Below are 23479 nucleotides of genomic sequence, written 5' to 3'. Positions count from 1 at the left end.
ATAAAACGTTTTGAATTTTCGTTCAAAAAAAGAAAAAACAGTAATGTCATCACATGATGTCAACATATGTAGAAAAAAAATTAAACCAAGAAATAAGGATAATTTTGTCCAAAAACAACAAAAGATATATTTTCCATGTCACATGATGATGTGTCAATGCCACATAGATCGGGATGCTTTTGAGACAATGAGTCCGTTTGGTGGATAATTTTGACAGTAATATATATTGTAGCATATACAGTAGCAATATATGCTGGTAAAAAATGGTAGCAGATATGGTTCATGAAACGTTGGTAGGTGTTTGGTTGCACTTTTGTTGATAGCATAAATGGTAATAAAATTATTGTGTAAATTACGTGTTGGTGTATTTATGCATTAAAATTGAAACAAATTAAAATAAATTATAAAATAAATAACAAACCATTTATTTAATAAATACCTTTTATTTTATTTAATAAAAATAAAATAAAATAAAACAAAACCATTTATTAACAAAGAATTCTATTACTCGATCGTGCTTCCTTCCTTCTTGAGCTCTCCCATTATCTTCCACCAACTATCCACTTCCCCAATCAAACACTTAAATTATCCCTCAAATTACCAGCTCCCCCAGATCTAGTGAGCAACAATGGCGGTGATGATTTGTTCGTCTATCAATCCATTTGATCCGCGGTCTTCCGCAGCTTTAGGTGACAACAAGGAGGTTGAGTTCCAGATCGAGACTAGATGGGAAGGAGTTGGCGATGAGTCAAGGCAGGTCTACTGGTGTGTCATCCAGTAGTGCAAGGAAAAAGAAGAATGGTATAGAGAAGCTGAGGGTAGTTTTGTAAAAAAAAAAAATCAAATGGCAAGAAATTGTCTCAAAATTGTCCAATTCTCAACAATATGAGAATAACCATTTTATTGTCTTCAAATTGTCTCGAGTTTTGAGCTGTAAAATGACCGTTTGTTTGAGTAGAATAATTTATTATGTCAGAATAATATATTATAGTTGAAAAATGTTAACCAAACGGGCACAATATTTATTGGGATATGTAGTGCTACCGCACGATTTAGCATCGGATATAACTTTTCGCTGATGTGATGAATAGGCCAATCGGGGAATAAGACCAGTGAATCGGCTTAGTGGCTCCTGTCTTGTTTTCCTAATCTTTTTCAAGGAAGGAAGAAGCGTCTGGTGACCAACGATTCCTGATTAACTGGAAAAATCAATTATTGGGATTCCTACATAAATCATAAATGTACCGATATAGATGCTATTTAAAAAGTAAATAAGGTGGGCCCATTCCAACTTATCTAAACTTTATCGTAAGCATAGAAAACCCTTTTCATTTATCGATGTCAGTTAAGATCATATCAACTGTCAATACTGCAATTACTCTTCACCGTATTGCTTTAAGCCAAAAAAGAAAAATTCACGTACTATTCACCCTTGACCATTAGCATGTATTTAGGGGTGGTAAAATGGTGTTCGGTCTGAATGATCGAATTTATCCGATTAGAATTAAATCAAGTTTAGACATAAGTTATATATCTGAAATTCAGATCCAAACATAACATTTTTGTATGGTTTAAAATCGGGTCTGGATCCAAACAGATAAGTCTTGTTCGATTTACTTGTCCAGATCATAACCTGAATTAGATTATTGTCCGGTTTACTTATCCTGATGTAAATCAATCAGGGTTTGGTCAATTAAATACGTCCAAAATCTAATCTGTATTAGGGTCTGGACATATAACTATTTCATAAATTCGTGTTGTTATTCGACCCGGAACCGATCTGGCCCTGATTTTTTTTTTGTCACCCCTACATATATCCCATATATGCATGCGTCATCTTATTTTAGATTTTGTTTCTTTTGAATTTACCAGGAGCAATTTTTTTAAAATATTATATTTTTTGACTTGTTAGTTTGATTGGCATAGAATGTGTCCACGTGGCATCTCATGAACCTCATATCTGAGAATCTGGGGAGCGGCCATCGAGCTTCATGTAACGGCTGTACCCAGACGCACGGCAGTCTACTCTACTCCTTTAAGCCTGCACCTGCAGCCGACTGCCTCTCTCTCTCTCTCTCTCTCTCCTCTTCTCTCTCTTAAATTATGGGTTTAATTGATTTTTTGGTATCTCCTACCTGAAAGTAGAAGTAGTGCTGTTGTATTTGGGTAGTGAGAAGAAGAATCAAAGTCCCACGGATTTGGGAGACGAGACACAAAAGGTATGCGAATCTACATGAATTCTGCTTTTTTCTCTGTGATTTAATTTTTGTTTCTAGTTCTTAATTACTTGCTCTCGTTCTATACGATTCATTACGGTGTTCATATCTTCTGCATTTCATGCGAATTTCGTTCTTAGCTTTTAATTTTCCTTTTTCTGGCAGGTTCTGTTATTGAATTTTAATCACTTTTGCGTCATATTACTATTTTGGATTATCGAGAATTTTGAATAGAAAGTTAGTTTTGCGGTTTTAGTGTTGCCATTGTTCATCTGAATTATCGGAATCTGTAATCTTTCCCTACAAGGCTACAAGCCATGCAAAGATGAAAATTCGTCTTATTAGGGTTTCATTGTTTTTCTTCTTATTGGAAACATCGAGGGTTTCACTTGCTTGATGTGTTTTTCTCATGATTAATTAGTGATTTTAATTCTGGATGATAAAATTCGTCTTATCTTATCGGTTTTATCCATTGATTTGAAATGTTTAACGTGGTGATGAAGGTGCAAGCTTTTTTTTTAATTTGTTAACAAGATTGTAATGCACAATGGGGAAAATTTTGGCCAGACATACCTAGTTATTTGGGGTCGGCTACATGAATAAGAAATAGAAATTTTGTGGGTCCATATGAAATTTTCTTAATTACATCAGTTGGTTCAGTAATCACATGTCATCCACTATTCATATCCCATCCATAACCTTCTTGGATTTCTACCTATAAATCTGTACTTTTCCATACTTACTATGCACTAATCACATGTTGTTTATATCCTTCTTGGAGTTCCATCCCTTAATCCCTTCTTGCTCATATCTAGATGTATTACTTCTAGAAATATATGAACGGGATATGATTAGTGGATAGTGTAGCTTTCTACTGATATGAAACGTAAAAGGAATGGTGAAAGGAAATCCGTACTCTAGAATGTGTATGAATGTCATTATTGATCATGTTGTTATTACGTAAAACTTTGAAATGGAAAATTTTCAGGCTTCGGAGTAGAAAGCATTGTTATCGATATGAAGCCAAACTGAGGGTTTGAATCCTTTGTATCGTGTAACTTGCTTATCATTCCTCACACCATAAAAAGGAGGCATGTTTAGTGACTGTCCTGTTATTTTCTTTCGTTTTTCTTCCCTTATCTTTTGCTAGGTAGTGTATTCCAAATTTCTTATTCAATGTGCCCTTATGTGTTACTATGCTGATTGTGACATAAACTAATTTGAAAAATCTATGAATGACCTCTATCTTATTGAGAAAGGCAACTATTTCCTGACCGAACTTGAGAGCAGGAATAATTCCAACAGAAGCATTAATACATAGAGAAGTATGCATTAACCGGTGTAATTAAACGTTATGCTGTGATTGATAAAGATATTTTCCAAGCACTAAAAAAATTCATTAACACTAGATAGCATCTATCCCGCTTCAGGTTTGTAAGATGTGGGCTATGTGTACGTCAAGACGGTTGTAGTCGCATATGAGTGGTGTTCAATGGAGTTGATTGTGAACCATGTCACGATTGTTTTTTAAAAATTATGTGCTCTTTTCCATTCATGGGGATTATTTTTCCATGACATGTTTCTAGCATTGCCACCATATTTCTTTCGACATGTTGTCACTGAACTTAGAAACAAACATGTGACCGAGTGGTAGATTTGTAGGGGTACAACCTAAAGGTTACATGTTCAAATATTCCTATAAACAACATCTCCACATCTTATGTGGGGGTAAGGTCTGCCTATACCTTGTTTGTTCCCTACCCCGCCCATTACGGGAGCCTTGTGTACAGGCGCTATTTACCTATTTATAGGTGAACATGTAGCCCAACAATAGAGTTTTAGGGGTGCAACCTAGCGGTTATAGGTTAAATTCTTTGAAACAATATTTTTGCGTATTATGTGGGGGTAAGGTCTGCGTACATCCTGTCTATCCTCTACTCCGCCCACTGCGGGAGCTTTTTGTGCATGGAGTTGTTTAATTTATTTTTCTTTTTATGTTGTCCAGGAACTTGTTCAACTCTATCCCCTTGTCGAAAGAGAAATGTTTAGAGTGGGAATTATCATGTTCAAAGCTTTTTCCCAAACAAATTTGAGTGGGCTGTGTGAATCCATAAGAGAATGTTAGTTCATTAGAAGAGAAATTAATGTTAAATGTATTAAAAAAAAGCATCCAATCTTTTAGTAGCATTGTTGCTGAAACTTTTTGGATTAATATCGACCATTTTTCTGTTTACAGGATTGCCTGCTAAACAGTTAGTCTAACAAGGATGAATGTAGATAGTCAAAATATTGAACCGGTGACTGATTTGAGTCTTTCTTTGGGTTATTCGAATCAATGCATGCAGAGAAGATTGGACAGTGAATCAGGTGCAGGTGCAAATGCAGTTTCCACGGTAGATGTGACCTTTCTAGCGACTGATCCCCTATCTGAATTAGTTTGGTCTCCACAGAAAGGTCTGAGTCTTAAATGTGCTGATTGCAGCTTCTCTGAGAAAAAAGACTGTGTGTCGTGGGCTGCTGGTCCTAGCAATGCAGTTGCCACACCATATCAAACATCTGCAGCTGTGAAATATTGTGATGAAGGACCTCGTGAAGATAATGTCATCCCATTATCATTACCATATAATGAGAGGGGTGAAGATGCTGGGAGAGATACCCTTGCCCACCTGCCTAGCTCGAGTCATGAATACAAGACAGGTGAACAAAATTTTCTTTCAAGCAAACAATGGGATTTGTAATTTCGAATGATCCTGTTATAGAAGAAACAAATGAAGAATCATCACTAATCCTACATGTAAGGGAAAGTAACGTAAAATTTTAAATTCAAAGTAGAGGTTTATATATAGGTGAAGAGTTGGTTGAGTGGTTTATTGACAAAAAGAGTGGGAACTTGGTGTTTCAATGGTTGAAATTGTGATAAATGGGTTTCAATGAATTAAATAATTTTGGAAAAAATAGTTAATTTACAAATATCCAGCATATGCATTTTTAATTTATGGGAGTTGCATAGATCCATCTAATTGACGAAGGAACTCATGGAGATAGGCTCAATCATTATAATATACTAACAGTCTCCTCTAAACTCAACATGGTGATGTGAAGCCATCTTGAGCTTACAAGCAAGTTCTCAAAAGCTTAAGCGGATGGACGACATTTGGATTTACTTGGTTGAGATGGACAAAGTATTGAAAATTGTCGTAGTTCAGAGAAATTTAGAAAAGAGTAAAGCCATTACCAGATAATATTTGATTTGCAAGAATCCCGAAGGTCTCCAGAATCAAAGGAAAATATCAAGGAGATAGGTTATCAATTATGATAATGTATGTACAGATTTGTTAATATGTGCTGGAAAAATCATGAAAATATTTGTTATAAAAAAATTAGGAGTTAATTAAACAAAGGTTTTGCATAAATTGCACATTCTTTATCTTAGGCAGGAGTTCATGCATCCTTATTTTTTTCTTTGGAGTTGGAATGGTGTTTTACCTAAATCTAATTGAAGTTTTCTGTTATACTTTTATTTTAGATATGTACACGCACTCAGACGCACATAAATACATAAATATTATTCGTGGTATTAGGGTAACAGATTCTGTAGACTCAACTTTTTATGTCCTTAATACGTCTCCGTTTGTGTGGCAGGAAATGATGATAGTATGGATGAAAAGAACAAAGTATTTAGAATGCCTATTGAGCGTGCTAGTCAGGAGGACGATCTAATGAACGATAAAGGAAAAGAAATATTTTTTCCACTACTCAATTTTCAAGTGACCGAAGCATCGAAATCTAGAGAAAGCAATTTTTTAAGTTCACCAGGTGTGTGATACCAACTTTGCTACTTTGTTTTGTGCAGTTCAAAGACAAATTTGAATCAAGGTTCATTCCATTGAGTTGGTGCATCGTGAATTGCTTACTTGCTTACAACAATATTTAGATCATATTGCTCTACAACTTGGGGCATGGCCATTAGGCCGTCTATAATTTTCTGTGAGATGGAGAAGATTTAGGATAGTTCCTATGTGCTACAAGCACTAGATCCTTGCAGATTCTGAACCCTTATGCATCTTGTGCAAAGCAAGCCATGATTTATCATCGCTTCATTTAAAAAAAATAACAGTAAGGGGAGCCTTCCCATTTCTGTTCCAGTCACATTTGTATGCCTGCTAATCTGATCTTCTGCACTTAAAACAGATAAGCAATTGAAAGTTGTAGCAGAAAATGACCCATCGCCTGGCAAGCCTATTGGCGGAAGAAATGATATGGCTAGTGTGGATCAGCCATTAGAAATGGGAACTGTTTTGGCCTTGGAAGTCAACTCTTGGGATGACTGTGAAGCTTATGGTACTTCATCATTCAATATAGAGGCTCCAGGAAGAGGAGATCCCAAATCATCTTCTCTCATGGGAAAAGAAACTAATGATAAGACAAAGAGAACTTATTCTCCTTCTATTTGTCCTCGAGAAAAACTTGAGTCAACTGCTGAGAATAATATTCAATCTGTAATCAGTCAAAATGCTGGTGGGACGCATGAAGTCAAAATCAATTTGCAAATGAAAGAAGAGATTCTTCTGAAAGACAAGGATTCTGTTAAACATTCTTGCATGAGCAGTAGGATTCAAAAGCATCAAAGGAAAGGCAAGGCTAAGGCTTTATCTGATGTAGATGTTAATGAAAGAATGTCGAATGAGAATGATGACAGCCATGAGAGCGTTGAAAGCTGTAACAGTGCAGGGCTATTTTCAACAGGGAAAAAACGTTGGAGCTTTGAACATCAGTCGATTTCAGGAAGTAAAAGAGTGAAAAGGCAATTTGAAGAAAGTCCTGGCTCTTCATCATGCCTCAAACAGGACAGCTCCTTCCTGAATTGGATCTCAAATATGATGAAAGGGTTAAAATCAAGTCATGATGAGTCACCTTCACTTACTCTTTCCCTTACTCAATCCACTCACAGACGTGAGCATCGCGTTCAAAAGCTTCTTACATGCGACAGAACACAGGATCCTGGGAGTAAAACTATAGGTTTTCAATCTATTTTTCAGTCATTATATTCTCCAAGGACTAAGCCTCAGGAAACAACTATGTTGAATGGAAGCTATCAAGCAGGAGAAAGATCTAATGAAGCTGAGCTGGCTAATAAAGCATGTGACATTAACGCTAAGCCGATTGCCTGTTTTCGGTTAAATGATAACTTCTGCAATCAACTTATGCAATCAAATGAGAAGCCCAAAGATTCTGCATCAATGAGTGGAGAAGCTCCTGTAAGCCAGCTTAAGAGTATGCCCTTAAGTTTTTCTGCGAGTCAGGAAGACAGCAAGATGATCTCCGTGGAGAAAAAAACTTGTCACAATTTGACTACTGTGATGGAGAATGATGGAAGGAGCTCGAATTCCTCTCACAGTAAATCTAAAGCATTCAATGTTGACACTATTGACCCTGGATTGTCATCCAAAGTAAAACCAACTCAATATAGAGGTGATTCTTTATCAAGCTTGTGGATAACACGGTTAACTCCTAAAACTTCTGGTCCCCCGCAAACCTTGGATTCTTTCACCCTAAATAGAGTAAGAGCTCTTGAGTCGACATGTGGCACTATGAATTTTCCTCAATACCAAAATCGTATTTGTTCTTTCAATGAGAACAATGTTGTGGAGATTAAAGAGCACTGTGCTGAAGATCAACCAGTCATTGCAGAAAAAGAATTGGAGAATTATGTTGATAGTACTGATTGTTTCAATAGGGGCAAAGGCCCAAATGATCAGATGTTTATTTCCAAGAAAAATCACATTTCTCCGTCTACGAGTGTCAGAAATTCGAAGGCAACGGCTTCTGTCTTTTCCAGGAGATTAGATACCCTCAAACAGATAATTCCACTGGATGGAAGGGACAATGCCATTTGTGCAACCTTGACCTGTTTCTTTTGTGGCATAATAGGTCACCATTTACGAGATTGTCCACAAATAACGAATGCTGAGCTCCAAGATCTTCTGAAGAATACACATTCATATGATGCAGAAGAATATTCCAGTTTGTGTCTTAGGTGTTTCCAGACTGGTCATTGGGCTGTTGCTTGTCCTAATTCATCCTCAAGCGAACAATATAAATCAAAATATGGAGACTCATTTGTCAAGAATTACATTCTTAGAGAAACGCAGCTTAATATGAAAAATGAGGGAAGCCAAAAGCTGTTGGATGGTAAAGACAGCCAATTTCAAGCTACTGGTACTCATGCAGGTGGCGACAATGACTTAAAAACAAAGACTGATCATAATATGAACTTGACTTTGTATGATGTGGCCACCTCTGATAAAATGCGAACTGTTGCAGTAAAGAGAACCGATGCTTCAAGTTCTGGCGAAAACAAGTTGAAGAGAAATCATATTGTGCCACTGGGCAATGTTGTCAGCTGGCAGGTTTCAGATGCACCAAAAGGAATTTTTGATGCTGTGAGAAGCCTTCGTTTGTCAAGGATGAACATTCTCAAGTAAGTGGACCATACTAGCTAGCCTATCATTTGTAAAACAATTGTCTTATTTTGTCGTTGACAGGCCTTCACCTTCCATATTTCATTTTACTTGAATATAACAGTTTGACCCTGTTCTTGACCCGATATTGAGAAAGGTATATTCATTATACGCTTTATGACTTTTTTTTCTAATATCAAATTAAAGCCTTTGAGTCTTTGACCATGTTTGATGTTTCTGAGGTGTGAGTTGCTGGACCATATTGTCTTATTTGAAAACAATGTCATTACATGGTTCCAACTGTAGGACAAAATTCCACTACCTCATATTGGGTGTTGAGTAGAAAACATGGAAACCTAAGAAAAAGAAAAGAAAAAAGAACAATTCACTAGTGAAGGTTTGAAATATTAACAAATCTGTTGTGAATTGCCTCAAATATCTGAAAATGCTTCTGTCACACCCAATGGTTGTTGACATGTAATGATTACAATTATGAATTCTAGATTACTGAAGAATTCTGAATATATTTGTACTTTCTGTTTGATGGTTGTGAAACCATTAAACTTAATCTAAATCTACCTACATCTTTAACTCCATTTATATATGTAACATCTGCCCTTCAAGTCATTATTCTCGTTTAAAAAGCATGACACTTTATTTGCTCTGGTTTAAGTGATTCTGGCTATTATTATTATTATTATATTCTGTCTTCTGTGGGTATCAGATGGATGAGCTCCCAAATGCCAATCCCATCCCTTCATGGCTTTTTCCTGCGGTTGAGACTGGGGAAGTGGGAGGAAGGACTAGGGGGAACTGGATACTACGTGGCTTGCATAACTGGTAAGAGTAGACATATCCTGGTGGTTAACTTGTTGTGAGGCGTATATTTATAATGTAGATATGGTGATTTGTTAACAAAAAATTGAAAATATCTATGAGAAAACTAAAGGATTCTTTTAGGCATTGCTTGAAGGGTTTTTTTAATGGGTTTTGGTAGGTTAGTAATATGCCAACCCATACTAGGGAAGTGTTTTCTAGGTCAAAACCTTTCACTTGCTCTCTTCTCAAGGATTGGTTTGATGTAAAAGCCACCGAATACTTAACTACAAAAACCCATCAAACCCCATAACCCAAAACTCCCACGCAATGCTTTAATGTACTCTGATTTTTCAATTTTTGTCTCTTGAATTATAGGTGTACAGAGAGATGGTTCAACTGGGAATTCCAGACACTCTGTCTCTGTGAGTGTTGGTGGCATTAAGTGTTTGGTTGAGAGCCAATATATCTCCAACCAAGATTTCCTTGAGGTAAAAATATGGCACTGCTTATAAGTTAGAATTTCATTGAAAAGTAATGTTAAGTTAGATTTCACTGATCCAACATGTGAAATATATAATTTTATTGATATTTATATTGTCCATGCCACATATAGGGTTATATCTGCATGGATTCATTAGGTCAATGGAATCTTATAGATGTAAGAAGGTGTAACAACCTCAGTTGTTGTTATGAGTGCATGATTGCTCTAATGTTTTTAGTTTCAAATGAATGAAAGTGTGCACTTCCCTCTAGATTGAAGATCTTGTGAGGATGGTGATGCATGACAGTTATCTATGATAAAATTGAGACTAATCAATGTAGAGAAAACGGAGATGAAGTGTGAGAACTGTTTTAGATGGTTTGGGCTAGTATAATGTAGAGAGAGAGGTAGGACATTAGAATAATTGACAACATCAAATTTTGAGGAAGTTAAAAAAGACGAATGGCAAAAATGAAAGACATGGGTGGAAGTGATCAAAAAATGTGTGGCAAAAAAAAATTCACTTGGTGCATTGTAGTTGATTTCTCTTATGGACTTTTATATTCAAAGGCTTTGTTGATAATGACGACGACAGACAATTATCACTCGATGTAATTACTCATACTGAAAAAAACTAGTAGTATTTTTTTTTCCTTGACTGGTGTTTGCATCATACTCACATTTCACAGGATGAGCTCTTGGCTTGGTGGTCCATGATATCGAGGGATGGTGGTAAGATTCCTTCTGAAAACAATTTGAGACAGAAGGTGGAGGAGAAGAAAATGCTAGGCTTTTAGGCAACTCATGGATTCTGGGGCTGTTTGGTAAAATTTTGCATAAAGTTAATTTTAAATTTCGATTTGCACAAATGCAAATACAACAGATGATTACTACAAGAAATCTCAAACAAAGTTGAGGTTTCTTCTCTTGTATATAAAATTGTATGGTCTGTCTTCTCCTTTGTTTTGCTATTTACACTTTCAACAACAAATGTGAATTTCTGTAGTGGAGTGTATAATTAATGAACATCCTGAATGATAATAGAAGTTGAAAGATATTGACAATTTACATTCCTTCATGCTCAACTGTGGCATTTCTTGATAAGTCACTGCTCTGCTATGGCTGTTATCTTTTAAGTATTCAGTTGTCCAGGTTTTCCGTTTTCCGACTCCGAAAGAAGCAGAAAACTTGTGGTTTATGGGTTCAAATTCTTAAATAGTCACTCTTACAAGGAGGGTTTTTTTTTTTTTTTTACACTTCTTTATGTGTTGTTTTTTTTCTTTCTTTTTTACTTTTTTGCATTACATGGTGTGATGAGAAGATTGTCACAGGGATCTATTAGGTTACTACAATGCTAGGGATCTCTGTAATAAGTATCCTAAAAGCATCCCAGCAGGATATGACATGTATTCATTGGGTGTGGTGACATCATAGCAAGGGACCCATTGAAAACCACACCCAATAAATATATGCCACACATTATTGGGATGCTTCTAGGATAGTTATCCATGAGATCTTTATCATTTTTTTATCAAGTTATGGTTTGGCTCTGTTTTGCAGTTTGCACAAGCAAAACTCAAAAATTGATATAAATTCAACCAGGTCGCCACGGGCTATTATGAAAAAATATTTTTAAAGATTATCTATAACGTAATAAATCTCATAATCGCAAGTGAACCGTTGATTGAACGACAATCACATTGCATGTAAAGAATCATCCACTCATTGAGACGTGGGTTCGAATCTTATCCTTCCTCAAACTCATGTTTCAAAAAAAAATTAAAAAATCTCATAATCACTTCAATTAGCCACCACTGGTTGACACAAGAGATCAAGATTGAGAAAAGGAGAGCTTGAAAAAAAGATAAGCACCATTCCTCAGGCTTCTGCTTTTTGTAAGTTTTGGGATTAGGACAAGCCTGTTTTGTTTTCAAAGTTACATTAAATAATCATAGATTGAGTCACGTCCAATAATGTATTTATAAAAAAAATACTAATAAACCCCGCCGGGATAGCTCAGCCAAGGTTCGAGTCCCCAAAGGGGCCACTGGAGGCTTACATGGTCGTTAACTTTAGGACCCGTGGGATTAGTCGAGGTGCGCGTAAACTGACCCGGACACCACGATAATCAAAAAAAAAAAATAATAATAATACTAATAACTATAAATAATGCAAAGAAAGCATTTGCCGTGGGAAATTTGTTTTGTTTAAACTAAGTTGACCAAACTCTTTTTTCACTTTTCTCACAACATTATCTCCGACACAAGCAAAAGTTTCACTGATTCCCTCAGCCTTAGTACTTCTCCCAACATCATGAAGCAAGGTCTCCCTCTCCCTCTCTCTCTCTTTCTGATCTCTCTCTTTTGGATCATATGTTTCAAGACCAAGTAACTTTTCAAACTCTCCATTGAATTTTCTGTGCAGAAAAGGTAATGTTGGCACACATTCTTGCTGCCTCCTTTGTTGGACTAGTCGCTGCAGCTGCCACACATTATCGCCGGCGAAAGTCAAAACCTGGAAGAGATCAATCTATCATTCCACTCTTGGAGAGAAAAGAATCAGGCCGTGTTGCAAATCTTGAAAGATTTTCTTATTATGTTGGTCTGTATTACATCAAAACACTTGTCCTCCTTCACATCCTCTCTGTTTGTAGATCTGACTCTGTTTTTGCTTTATATGGTTCAGTTAGGCAAATGGGTTTTCAAGATCCAAGTGAGTGTCCAAGGATTTGCAAGTTGGCTTCTGATTATCTGAAGAAATCCAAAGGCTGTGAAGATGATATATATGAGTATTTTGCTAATGAACCAGAGGGTGAGTCTCTGTTTATGAAGCTGATTGAAGAGTTTGAGAGGTGTATCCTCACCTATTTTGCATTTCATTGGACTCAAGCTTCTCACTTGATAAGTCAGGTACATGTTAATAACCAAATTGAAAACTGGGTTTTGTTTGTTTTCTAAAACTGTGTGTTAATGGTGCTTTTTATGGATCAAAATGTTAGGTTTTGAGTGTTGAATCAGAGAAGAAGAAAACCATGCTTAAAGACCTTGTTTTGACAGCTACAAGGTACCCACCATTTGAGTCTTACTTAATTCTTTCTTTATGATCCACTTATCATCTTGTAATATTATATGTTTTTGCATTCATTATCTTTTTGTTTTTTTTTTTTGCTGAAAATACCAAATGGGTCCAATCAAGATTCCTTTTTTTTTTCAAAATTTTCGCCTTCCTTCCTTTTCCTTTCTCCTAATAAGTTCAATAATTGATCTGTCAAAGACTCAATGTAGAAGATAAAAAATCTACTTAAACTCGACATTCACTATCTGCTACAAATCACAATTTTCCAAGGTGAAATTGGAACGGTAATTTCCTTCTTCCATGGAAAAGTAATGATGGGTTTTACAGTGTTGCTTTTGCTTCATTTTCTTTCACTTCGAATCTTGAAGAGCAGCTTTATTATCGGCAAAAATATACATTTGGTCCCTCAACTATACCCTTGATTTCATTATCAACCCGTCTTGAACAATCTCATCTCATGTGAAGTAGCCCCAGTCAGACCATTATTTCACTTTATAACTATTTTCAGACTTTTTTTAAGGTTTTTTGTTTTTTCCTTTTAAGTTTTGGTTAACTGGATACCATACAAAAGAGTTTTATGAAGACAGAAAAATGAGAAAGTGAAATATCAGGACACTAACTCAAGTACTCAAGTGTGTTTGTTGCCATGTCTTGTTTCTTATCTGGTACTATAAATGCACCCATTAGCAGGAACAGTAATTATAATTATTAGATATGAATATCTAATCTATTTTCTAATTCATAGAATGTGAATCATTGTTACTAATCCAAATTATGAACCTTACCTCTCTAATTTGACTTCAAAGAAGTCATTCCCACATTGATCAGGACTGTATTTTTACCACTGAATTCTTTCCACTCTTATGATTTGAACCTTACTGATCAGAATGCTCATTAATTCGGGTTTTTTGTTTCTTTTTTATTCGTTTAAATTGATTATATGAGTCTGGAATTTGTTAATTATGCTGATAGGAAGCTGAGGTTTGAGAGGGTGACAAAGGATTTGAAGATGACAAGGATGTTCTCTACCTTAGTGGAGGAGATGAAAGCAATCGGTAAGGGTGACACGCAGTGTACAGACGTGATGGTGCCAGTGGCGCACAGTGAGAGGAGCCCTGTGCTGCTACTCATGGGTGGTGGTATGGGTGCTGGCAAGAGCACTGTCCTCAAAGACATCCTCAAAGAGTAATGCATTCTTTGTTAATCTCTCTATCATTATCAATGACAATGTTTTGCAGCAGAGAATTCAAAATCCTTGACTAAATGGAACTGAAACCATGAACATAAAAGAATTTTAACGCGTCAACGACAATGTAATGCCAAAGTCCACACCATGAAAGAAGAATTCCCATTTGAGTACAGTTGGCTGGACTATATATAAATGAAGTAACAAAAAACGGGTGCGTGTCTGCTTATGCAATTTGCAGATCATTCTGGTCAGGTGCAGCGGCCAACGCAGTAGTAGTTGAAGCAGATGCATTCAAAGAATCTGATGTTATCTACAGAGCCCTTAGCTCTAATCATGGAGACATGCTTCAAACTGCTGAACTGGTACATAATCCCTCACATTTCATAAAAGAGATTTTTTGCATTTCGTTGAACATTTAGACCAACATTTTATTTGATGCTAATTTAGGTGCACCAATCATCAACTGATGCTGCATCATCACTCCTAGTAACATCCCTGAACGAAGGACGGGATGTGATTATGGACGGCACACTATCGTGGGAACCATTTGTTAAGCAAACAATTGAAATGGCAAGAAATGTTCACAAATGCCGTTACCGGATGGGGGTTGGCTACAAAGTGGCTGAGGATGGCACCATTACAGAAAATTACTGGGAGCAGGTTGAAGAAGATGATCAGCAACTCAAAGAAAATGGAAAACTGCCAATGCGAAAACCATACAGAATAGAGTTGGTTGGTGTGGTCTGTGATGCTTATCTAGCTGTTGTTAGAGGCATCAGGTAATTACATCTCAAACATTCTGTGTAATGGTTTTTGATGTGGTATGGATAACGTTATTGCTACTGGTTCGGATTCTGAACAGGCGAGCAATAATAACCAGAAGGGCAGTGAGGGTGAATTCACAGTTGAAATCCCACAAGAGGTTTGCCAATGCCTTTCCAAAGTACTGTCAACTTGTCGACAACGCCAGGCTCTACTGCACCAGCTCTGTAGGCAGCCCCCCTAAGGTAAATGCTAAACCAAAAATCACTTTCCACTCTGTATGGAAATTTAATGAACAAAATAGTTCTTACCTCTCTTGCGTTAAAACACAGTTGATAGCGTGGAAAGATGGAGACAGCAAGCTGTTGGTGGAACCAGAAGAAATTGCTTGTTTATCTACAGTGAGCAGTGTCAACACTACGGCTGATTCAATATACGAGCTATACCCGGGACCAAGTCCAATTGACAAGCCTGGCTCAGCATGGCACGACAACATCTTGTCCCCTTCAAGATCAAGCATTCAACTCGAGCTCAAGAAGTGCATTAAACAGATTGAAAACCCAAAAGCCTTTAAGGATCCAGAAGTTTTCACAAAGTGATTCTGATGAAGGCCTTGAATTTGTATTGTCAGCTAATTACATATACTGCTGCAAAAGTTGATTGAACGATTGCTTGTGTAAGGCCATGAATGAAAATGTTCATTTGCAGAAACTCTTTCAAATTATCCACAATGAAAATCCTAAAAGAGAATTTGATTCAACACCAATTGCATTTCTGTGTAGAAGGAACTTTATAAACAGCTAGAATTGGAAAATTTTCCCTAGAAAATAAAACGAGAAATCTGGACTACACTGCATTCCATCAACACTCAAGCATAACCATACTCAACAACTAATTTACAACATCAATTCTTCTTCACCTTCTTGACCGGAGACTTTATGCTTTTGGGCTTCTTTGCCCCCTTAAGTGTTGTCTTCTTTACCTTCTTCACCGGTGACTTCACCTCCTCCGCCTTCCTCTTACCCAATTTGGGCATCAAATCAACTTTGGCTTTTGCCACAACCTTCGGCTTGGGATCAGCTTTCGCCTTAACCTCAATCTTCGCCTTGGAACCAGTTTTTGGCTTAGCCTCAGCCTTTGCCTTGGGATCGGCTTTTGTCCTTGCCTTAGAAGCGGTTTTTGGCTTTGCCGGAGCAGAATTCTTGGCATCACTAGTAGCAGTAGACTTTGGGGGAAGCTTGAAGGAGTTCTTGACCTTGATGAGTTTCTCTGCAGCGACGAGTTTCTTCAACTGGACAAGCAAAAGCTTCTTGAAATTCGGTGGTAGATTAGGCTTCTGCTTCTCCTCGATGAACTTCGCGATAGCAATCCGACTAGAACCAGTCCTCTCCTTCAACACCATTATGGCTTCCTTAATCATCTGCAACTCAACACAGATCCTATCACAACAACATCAAAGACAAACACAAAACGAAATAGACACAGATCGAATATTATCGCATTACCTCACTATAAGGAGGGTGAGACCGAGGCTTCTTCACAGCGGTGGTTGTTTTCTTCGAGTTTGGACCTTTGGACGCCTTAGTCTTCGCCGGTGCCGGCACTTCTAAGGCGGCGGTAGTCATGGCAGCAGAGATCCTGAACAGTAATTAGGGTTAAAGGGATGATTTGCTAGGAGTAAACGATGAATCTGTGACGAGAAAGACAGTTTGGGCGAAAGAATTTATTGGGGCAGGAGTGGGAGCAATGCGAGCTGTGATTGGTGGAAATTGGAGTACACGGATCGCAAAGCTCTGTAAAATGTTTTTAAATTTAACCCGTTGGATTTGAGACTATCTACGGCTCATAATAAATTGTTGCCGTAAAAAATGTGAACAGAAATTTTTTGTTTGAAATGAGAGCGGGAATTTCAGTCGTGTGTAGAGTTTGGGCCTCATATGGTGGGCCTTAATTGGGTTTAGGGCAAGGCATATTGGGCCAATTTACAGGTAAGGCGTGTTGCTAAACGGCAGCGCATGATGGTTCCCCATTTCGTAATATTGAAACGTTTTTGACCCCAAATAAAGTTTGTAATATTTTAGGTCCTAATTTGCAAACATTGTTTTACACTGACGTTAGGGCATCGCTGAAGCTCTTGATATAAATATCACACACACGGGGACCTAATTATCCTCTGCGCAAAAACCTAGCGGCCACAGAGTGAGAGAGGCATATCCAGACTGAGAGTCTGATTTCGGATCTTAATCCAACCATGGTGTGTTCGGATGTCATACGATTCCATCTTCGTTCCTATTTGTATATCTTTTGATAAGTGATTGCTGATATTGTTTTTGTATATATAGGCGGATGTTGAGACAGAGGTGGCGGCGACTGGACTGCCCAAGAAGAGGACATTCAAGAAGTTCAGCTTCAGAGGCGTCGATTTGGATGCTCTCCTCGATATGTCCACCGATGAGCTCGTGAAGCTGTTCCCTGCTCGTGCTCGCAGAAGGTAGTCTTCGATAATTACATTTAGCTTGGTTAATCTTCCCTCTTATTTCATTTTGTGATCAGAAATGGATTTAATTCATTTCCTTGTTGCGGTGTACTCCACAGGTTTCAGAGGGGTCTCAAGAGGAAGCCCATGGCCCTGATCAAGAAACTTCGCAAGGCGGTAATTATTCTTCTTATTTCACTGAACGATCTTTTTATGTTATGAGATCGTTTACAAAGAATGAATTAGGTTTATTTGGACTATGCCAATTATTTTGTCGATAAACCACAAAGGTCTTTTGACACTTACATTGTGATTTGTTTTTAATAATGGCCAACTCTTGAGGGTATTAGCTGGTGGAAATTTTCTTGATAGAAGTGGTTGTTAATTGAAAAAAGTCAATGCATGGTTTTGATGTTTGATCGAGTAGAGTAGTAAAAATTATTGTGTAATTTTTGGGAAACATTTGAAAAAATTGAATGCACAGTTTTGATGCTTGATGAGCAGAGTAGTAAAACTGAATGTTCTTTTTTTTCGTGGAAACCATTGAAAGAATTCAGTGCATGGTTTTGATGCTTGATGAGTGGAGTAGTGAAAATGAATGTGTTTTTACGGGAAACCATTTAAGATAATGCTTTGTTTAAGAGGATTTTATGTGGATAGCTGTATCATTTTATTTTCCCTGTGAAGAATGCTGTTTTCTTGGTTCTCTCTTCTACATCTCTGGCATGAATTTATTGTAATTGCTCTCTGTAGTCTGCTGGACCATATGACTTGTTGTTGAGACTTGAGATAATTATATGACCTCATTTGTTGGATATGTTTTCATTATATATTTGCATGATGAATGTACCATCCAATTTAATCATAATAACATAGGCTTCCTCCTCTTTGTTGGAATGAAACTTCTATTTCTATAAATATGTAAGCAGTATTTTTCCTCTTGAATTGATAAGACAGATAAATTCACTTGCAGATCACATGGTGTGAACTTTGTGACAAAACTACTGGGTTGCTAGTTATTTAGTTTATCTCCAGTGTTTTGGATGTGTTTAGATGTGTGCTTTAGCTTGGTTTTTCTCTGCTTGCTGAATAATAGAGAAATTTTGGATGCTTTTGATGTCAATTTTTCTTGTCACTAAGCAGAAGGTACTTAAGTTCAACTTATGTAAATTAGATTGAGTTCCACCACACCTGACTCATATATGGATTACCTGCCAATGAAACCATGCTTGATAAGAAATTGAGTGATTACTCTGGTGCATGCATCTTTAGTGCAAGTGCTGATTGGATTACTTTATTTGAATGGGGAGAGCATGGTTCAGAACTCACTAGTGCGTAATTAATTTTATTTCTTTTGAAGTTAAAGGATCATCTTATTTAATGGAAAGCTCTTTTGTGAATTATTTTGATAATTTTTATTAGAATTTCAAATTATCATTCTCTTTGATTTTCTAAATCAGAAAAGGGAAGCTCCACCCGGTGAGAAGCCAGAACCAGTCCGAACCCACTTGCGAAACATGATCATTGTCCCTGAGATGATTGGAAGCATTATTGGGGTGTACAATGGCAAGACCTTTAACCAGGTTGAAATCAAGCCTGAAATGATTAGTCATTACTTGGCTGAGTTTTCAATTTCATACAAGCCGGTTAAGCATGGTAGACCTGGTATTGGTGCTACCCACTCTTCAAGGTTCATTCCTCTTAAGTGAAGTCCTTTTGGCATTCTTGTCATTTTTTATTTCAAACTTCAATATCATGTTTGGGTAAACATTTACTTTGATGAAATTTTGTGCTACTGTCCCAGCTGATTGTAGGCTTATGAATTTGAGTTTCTTTACACTTTCAGCTCGTAGGGGTAATGTGCTGGTTTGAATTTGTTTAATTTCATAACATTACATTGACGTGTTAAATTTAGTAAGTTTTGGTCTGATGATGATGGTTTTGTATTTTTTCTCCTTTGTTGCATTAAGGAGCAAATCTATATGACAGACAACATACTGAGCCAACCGTGGCAGTTGGTTAACATGGACAGGGAAGAAATGGTTTTTAAGACGTCAACTCCCTTTATTTGTTGATAATTGTAAGGCAAAATAGAACCCTGCGAGATTGTGTAGTGTTTACTTTTGTATTTTGTAACTAAAAGATGCATGCATGAAATCAACGACGGCCAGCCTTTGTCCACAAGGAGATCAACCCTCGAAATTAACTAGTTTGATCATCCAGTAAACTGATGATACACCTAACTGAGAACAGAATTAAATAAATGCAGCTTGGTGATGGCAAAAAATTAATAATTGCAAGAATACATACATAGAGGGGCATGGAAATGGCACACCACACAGGCAGTGAGACAGGATGTAGACACAAAAGACAAAGCCAAATATATAACCTGGCAGTAATACTTCTTTCTCACCATACTTGCCAAACTTTCTCAGCGCAATGCATCGATCAGTTTAGAATATCTGGTACCTAAATGTTCAAAATTCAAATTCATCTTAGTACAGTCTTTAAAGAAAGACTAGAAAGTGCTTATCTGCATTTGAGGTAGTTTTGTCCGAGTAGAAGAGCCATCCCTGTGCATCAGTAAGATTGCAAATTTTTTCTATAAAAATATGAGACTTGTGCATGCAGATGAGAGAAGGTTTGCGTGATGAATATAATCCTCAAATAAGCATATTTAAACCCCAAGAAGAATTCTCGAAGGAAACAGCTTTATTAGACGTCAGAATTTCTCATTCCTGCAAGGGCAATTAAGAGATTAAAGTATGTCCAGCCTGAATCAGCATATTTTTCTTTTTATGTCTCCTCACTGTGGGCAGAATAGTAGAGCAAGTACAAGTAGATACGTTTGCTCGCAGTAATTGTGGACTCTCGGAAGAATCAATGACTTTTTAAATGCCCAAAATTCAACCCACAAAATGATTAGACTTCTGGAAAAGAAAAAAAAAATCCTATCTAGAAGTAGTACTATAGCTGAAATTGGAGGCCTAGTTGTGGTTGGAGGCCATTTTAGATTTTTCTTTTGATACAGGGAACCCCCGACTCAACGGCCCCTTCAGATATTTTGTGCTCCTATACACATCATACAAGAGTATCAAAGCAATATTTTCACCATTAAATTTACTATACAGTGCTTTGTTCTCTAACAATTAATCCTAAATCCCTCTGTCCATTTGCTCTCCCAATCATCCTTCATCATGTTAATGCTATTTCAATTCGTCTTTTACCTAAGCAGCTACTGCAGTCGGATAATGATCCAACCCCAATACCGAATAACTTAAAGCGGACAATATCTATGATGTGAGTAGATCTCGGGATTTTCAACAATTACTCCACTGAAACACCAATTTCACTTCTTTTCTTTTCCCACCCCATTCTCAGAAATTGAAAGACATATATCACATTAAAATCATTCTTGTGGCATGGAGACTGATAATCAAATAAAGTAGAACTATAAAAGAATCAGATGAAGCCCGATAATCAAAGTTAGAAATTGGCTTTCTCTTCCAATGTTCTCTTAGAAAACAATTGAGAAACTAAACCATAGCAACACCACGCCAGTTGAAATTAGAACAGCAATTAAGGAAAGGGAAATACAGAGTCAAATTGGGAATAATCAATCGAAAATCAAAAGAAATCGTGAAGGAAGAACATTCATATTGATGAAGCCCTTATTTTCCCCTCAATTACAAGTAGAACACATAAGAAGAAGAAGAAAAATCTAACGAATACCCATTTGAAAATGGTGTTTTGAGAATACCAGTGGTACCCAGATTCCTGAACTGATGAAGATGACCGTTGGGAATCCAAAAGGTGAAAGCAGAGCGTACATCGCTTCTTGTTTTGAAATGCTGCGATGGCGTCGAAAGAAATTTGACAAACGGTAACTTTCTCGATGGAGCTACCCACCGTTAGATTGAAATTGGATCCAAGGGCATAGAGTTAAAAAAAAATTTGACCGTTGCATTCCATTGAGAAACACACCCACTATTCCCATTTTGATTTGCTTTACAAAATATTAAAAGAATTACACAATTTCTCCTTTGTAGCTCTCGCTATTGCTTGGTGACTGGCTATTGCTGACTCGGTCAAAAACCACTTTCTTGTCGTTGTATAATTGTATATTACATTGTGGGCGCTCTTTCGTCTCCCATGCAAGAAATTCAAAGTTGATGACCACCCACCCACCCTCTCTTCAACTTTCTGGGAAATTCAAAAGAAGCTTCTTCCTTGCAGCATCTTTGAGTATTCTCGTCTTTACCTCAGCAGCTCCAATCTTTCAACACACAGAAAGAGACAATAATTAAAGCATGAACAAAACGTGCTCAAAGAAACTTCTACAGCTGACGTTTATGTCAGCTCTTTTCAGAACATTCCTAGCTGATACAAATGGTATGTTTGAATGGACTAATATTTCAAGCCCAACAACGACTTTCTGGCTGTGAAATTGTGTTAGCAGGGTAAAAAAAAAAAGAAAAAAGAGGAATTAGCTAGCTTTTCACCTCTTCGGAGCCCCTGACAACCCTGCAGTTTCCTGCAGCGTTGTCCGATCTGTTTAACAGTGTGAAACCCACGTTGTTTTTTTAATTTTTAAAAACAGATTGGACGGTGATACAGGAAACTGCTTGAGATGTGCAGGTACCGCCATCGGGGGCTTTTCACTGAGTGATGCTTAAGTTGGAATGAAACAATCCAAAGCATGAATTAAGGAATAAGAGAGAATTATTTTACCTCTGTTTCAATGTCCACTACTATTACAAGCTCCTGGTCATGGAGTTTTGACTGGATATTCCTAATTTTGAATCCCAAGCTCTTCAAGCATTTTAGAACCTCCAGCAAAGAATCAACCGCTGATGTTGGATTTGGCACACTTAGTCTTACCTTACTTCCTCCTCTGTTTTCTTCTATTGTGGCCAATTTTGTTTCAAGTTCATTGTTTTTTCTCTCCAGTGCTTCCTTATAGTTCTGCAGCTCTCGAATGCTCTTCTCCGCCATATCCACAATACCCTTCTTACAATTCTGCAATTAAAATCACCCAGTCAGACACTTGTGTCAATTTTGACAGAAACCATGAATGTATGGATTATGAACAAACCTTGGTTCCAGGAGGCAACATTGAATGCAGGGCTAGATAACCCTCTTTTTCTCTGTTTCTCCTTGTGCGCTCGCTCATCATGTGTCGTAGACCGCGTTCTCTTTCGGATTCTGGGGTTTCGATGATTCTTGCAGGAGGGGTCGGATTGCTTGTTCTTCTTCTCATGAAATCTATCATTCTCTTGTTCATATTGTGTCCCTTCACCACAGCAGTTTCAGTTGTTGTGGGCGTGGCCGTGTATGGCACAAAAGCGGTTTGAATCACAGGGAAAAGCTCAGACCATAAGAATTTATCTTCAGAGAACCAATCCATCTTTTCTGGTTCGCCGGGAATTTCAAAACTTCCATTACAATGGCTATTTATAATGATATTCTTGACAATGAAATGCTAAAACCGCACAATAAACATGTGATCCATTAAGATTGTAATGGCCTTCCACGACTTTTTCCTTGGTCCACTAGGACAACTTGCGAGTCCAAAGGAATCGTCATTGCCCATTAGGATTTAATTGGGAGTTGGACCCAGCCCTGATATATGCATTTTTTTAAATAGAGGAACCACTCACCATATCTTTTGAAGAATTGAGTGAGTGTAAATTTTGCGTCGTCAGAACAACGCGTACCATATTTACGACAGGTAAGACAAGACTGAAGCCCCATGCGGATAGGGGTCCAAAAGTAGAACAAACCTACAAAATTAGGATTTCACAAAAAAAATTCCAACTGATTGGTTATAAACTCCGACGACAGGTAAGACAAGGCCGAAGCCATGCGGGTATGACGTCGAAAGTGGGACAGACCCACAGAATTAGGATTCCACAAAGAAATATCCCCACGACTCTCGACCTTGGGCACAGTAGACCATAAGTTCGAAAAGATAACGAACTAGATTATCGCTAAGGCGTT

The 23479-nt window shown here is 37.3% G+C and overlaps 5 protein-coding genes across 8 annotated transcripts; 3 read left to right on the top strand and 2 right to left on the bottom strand.

The window, feature by feature from the left end:
• The first annotated feature begins 2023 nt into the window (after positions 1-2023).
• LOC119997574 lies at positions 2024-11062 on the top strand. 4 transcript variants are annotated; one of them, XM_038844809.1, is made up of 8 exons: positions 2024-2219; positions 4453-4913; positions 5859-6032; positions 6408-8447; positions 8541-8697; positions 9402-9517; positions 9872-9984; positions 10667-11062. In XM_038844809.1, the coding sequence occupies exons 2-8, from the start codon at positions 4484-4486 to the stop codon at positions 10772-10774; spliced, it is 3138 nt and encodes a 1045-aa protein (XP_038700737.1). In that variant the 5' UTR covers positions 2024-2219; positions 4453-4483; the 3' UTR covers positions 10775-11062. The 4 variants fall into 4 exon arrangements, with proteins under 4 accessions (XP_038700737.1, XP_038700663.1, XP_038700881.1 ...); XM_038844953.1 differs by having other exon boundaries at positions 2025-2219; positions 4562-4609; positions 4699-4913; positions 6408-8697; XM_038844735.1 differs by having other exon boundaries at positions 6408-8697.
• A 1159-nt stretch (positions 11063-12221) lies between these two features.
• On the top strand, positions 12222-15714 carry LOC120002941. Its single transcript, XM_038851808.1, has 9 exons — positions 12222-12300; positions 12402-12578; positions 12663-12886; positions 12976-13040; positions 14025-14237; positions 14480-14603; positions 14689-15020; positions 15104-15248; positions 15336-15714. The coding sequence occupies exons 1-9, from the start codon at positions 12291-12293 to the stop codon at positions 15600-15602; spliced, it is 1557 nt and encodes a 518-aa protein (XP_038707736.1). The 5' UTR covers positions 12222-12290; the 3' UTR covers positions 15603-15714.
• Positions 15715-15753: 39 nt separating this feature from the next.
• LOC120002948 (histone H1.1-like) lies at positions 15754-16708 on the bottom strand. Its single transcript, XM_038851818.1, has 2 exons — positions 16509-16708; positions 15754-16423 (listed from the first exon to the last, which is right to left on the bottom strand). Exons 1-2 carry the CDS (start codon positions 16626-16628, stop codon positions 15908-15910), a joined length of 636 nt encoding a protein of 211 aa, XP_038707746.1. The 5' UTR covers positions 16629-16708; the 3' UTR covers positions 15754-15907.
• Positions 16709-17106: 398 nt separating this feature from the next.
• On the top strand, positions 17107-19410 carry LOC120015470 (40S ribosomal protein S15-4-like). Its single transcript, XM_038868280.1, has 4 exons — positions 17107-17257; positions 17346-17494; positions 17599-17656; positions 18940-19410. The coding sequence occupies exons 1-4, from the start codon at positions 17255-17257 to the stop codon at positions 19186-19188; spliced, it is 459 nt and encodes a 152-aa protein (XP_038724208.1). The 5' UTR covers positions 17107-17254; the 3' UTR covers positions 19189-19410.
• Positions 19411-20954: 1544 nt separating this feature from the next.
• LOC119997734 (transcription factor bHLH92-like) lies at positions 20955-23000 on the bottom strand. Its single transcript, XM_038844920.1, has 3 exons — positions 22575-23000; positions 22211-22498; positions 20955-21755 (listed from the first exon to the last, which is right to left on the bottom strand). The coding sequence occupies exons 1-3, from the start codon at positions 22884-22886 to the stop codon at positions 21675-21677; spliced, it is 681 nt and encodes a 226-aa protein (XP_038700848.1). The 5' UTR covers positions 22887-23000; the 3' UTR covers positions 20955-21674.
• Positions 23001-23479: the final 479 nt, after the last annotated feature.

The sequence above is a fragment of the Tripterygium wilfordii genome, chromosome 1 (genome assembly GCF_013401445.1).
Source record: "Tripterygium wilfordii isolate XIE 37 chromosome 1, ASM1340144v1, whole genome shotgun sequence".
In the NCBI taxonomy this organism is placed as follows: Eukaryota; Viridiplantae; Streptophyta; class Magnoliopsida; order Celastrales; family Celastraceae; genus Tripterygium; species Tripterygium wilfordii.
The sequence above is the reverse complement of the archived record's forward strand: the minus strand, read 5'-3'. Positions and strand labels throughout refer to the sequence as shown.

Bases quoted from the DNA above. Each gene is read 5' to 3' on its own strand.
- LOC119997574 (XM_038844735.1), top strand. From the start codon at position 4,484: ATGAATGTAGATAGTCAAAATATTGAACCGGTGACTGATTTGAGTCTT. The intron at 6,033-6,407 runs GTGTGTGATACC...CACTTAAAACAG, and splicing joins CAATTTTTTAAGTTCACCAG to ATAAGCAATTGAAAGTTGTA. The intron at 9,518-9,871 runs GTAAGAGTAGAC...CTTGAATTATAG, and splicing joins CTACGTGGCTTGCATAACTG to GTGTACAGAGAGATGGTTCA.
- LOC120002941 (XM_038851808.1), top strand. The intron at 12,579-12,662 runs GTCTGTATTACA...TATATGGTTCAG, and splicing joins AAGATTTTCTTATTATGTTG to TTAGGCAAATGGGTTTTCAA. The intron at 15,021-15,103 runs GTAATTACATCT...GATTCTGAACAG, and splicing joins GCTGTTGTTAGAGGCATCAG to GCGAGCAATAATAACCAGAA.
- LOC120002948 (XM_038851818.1), bottom strand. From the start codon at position 16,628: ATGACTACCGCCGCCTTAGAAGTGCCGGCACCGGCGAAGACTAAGGCG. The intron at 16,424-16,508 runs GTAATGCGATAA...GTTGAGTTGCAG, and splicing joins CTCACCCTCCTTATAGTGAG to ATGATTAAGGAAGCCATAAT.
- LOC120015470 (XM_038868280.1), top strand. The intron at 17,495-17,598 runs GTAGTCTTCGAT...TGTACTCCACAG, and splicing joins CCTGCTCGTGCTCGCAGAAG to GTTTCAGAGGGGTCTCAAGA. The intron at 17,657-18,939 runs GTAATTATTCTT...TTTCTAAATCAG, and splicing joins TCAAGAAACTTCGCAAGGCG to AAAAGGGAAGCTCCACCCGG.
- LOC119997734 (XM_038844920.1), bottom strand. From the start codon at position 22,886: ATGGATTGGTTCTCTGAAGATAAATTCTTATGGTCTGAGCTTTTCCCT. The intron at 22,499-22,574 runs GTTTGTTCATAA...TTTTAATTGCAG, and splicing joins TGTTGCCTCCTGGAACCAAG to AATTGTAAGAAGGGTATTGT. The intron at 21,756-22,210 runs GTAAAATAATTC...GTGTGTTGAAAG, and splicing joins TAGTGGACATTGAAACAGAG to ATTGGAGCTGCTGAGGTAAA.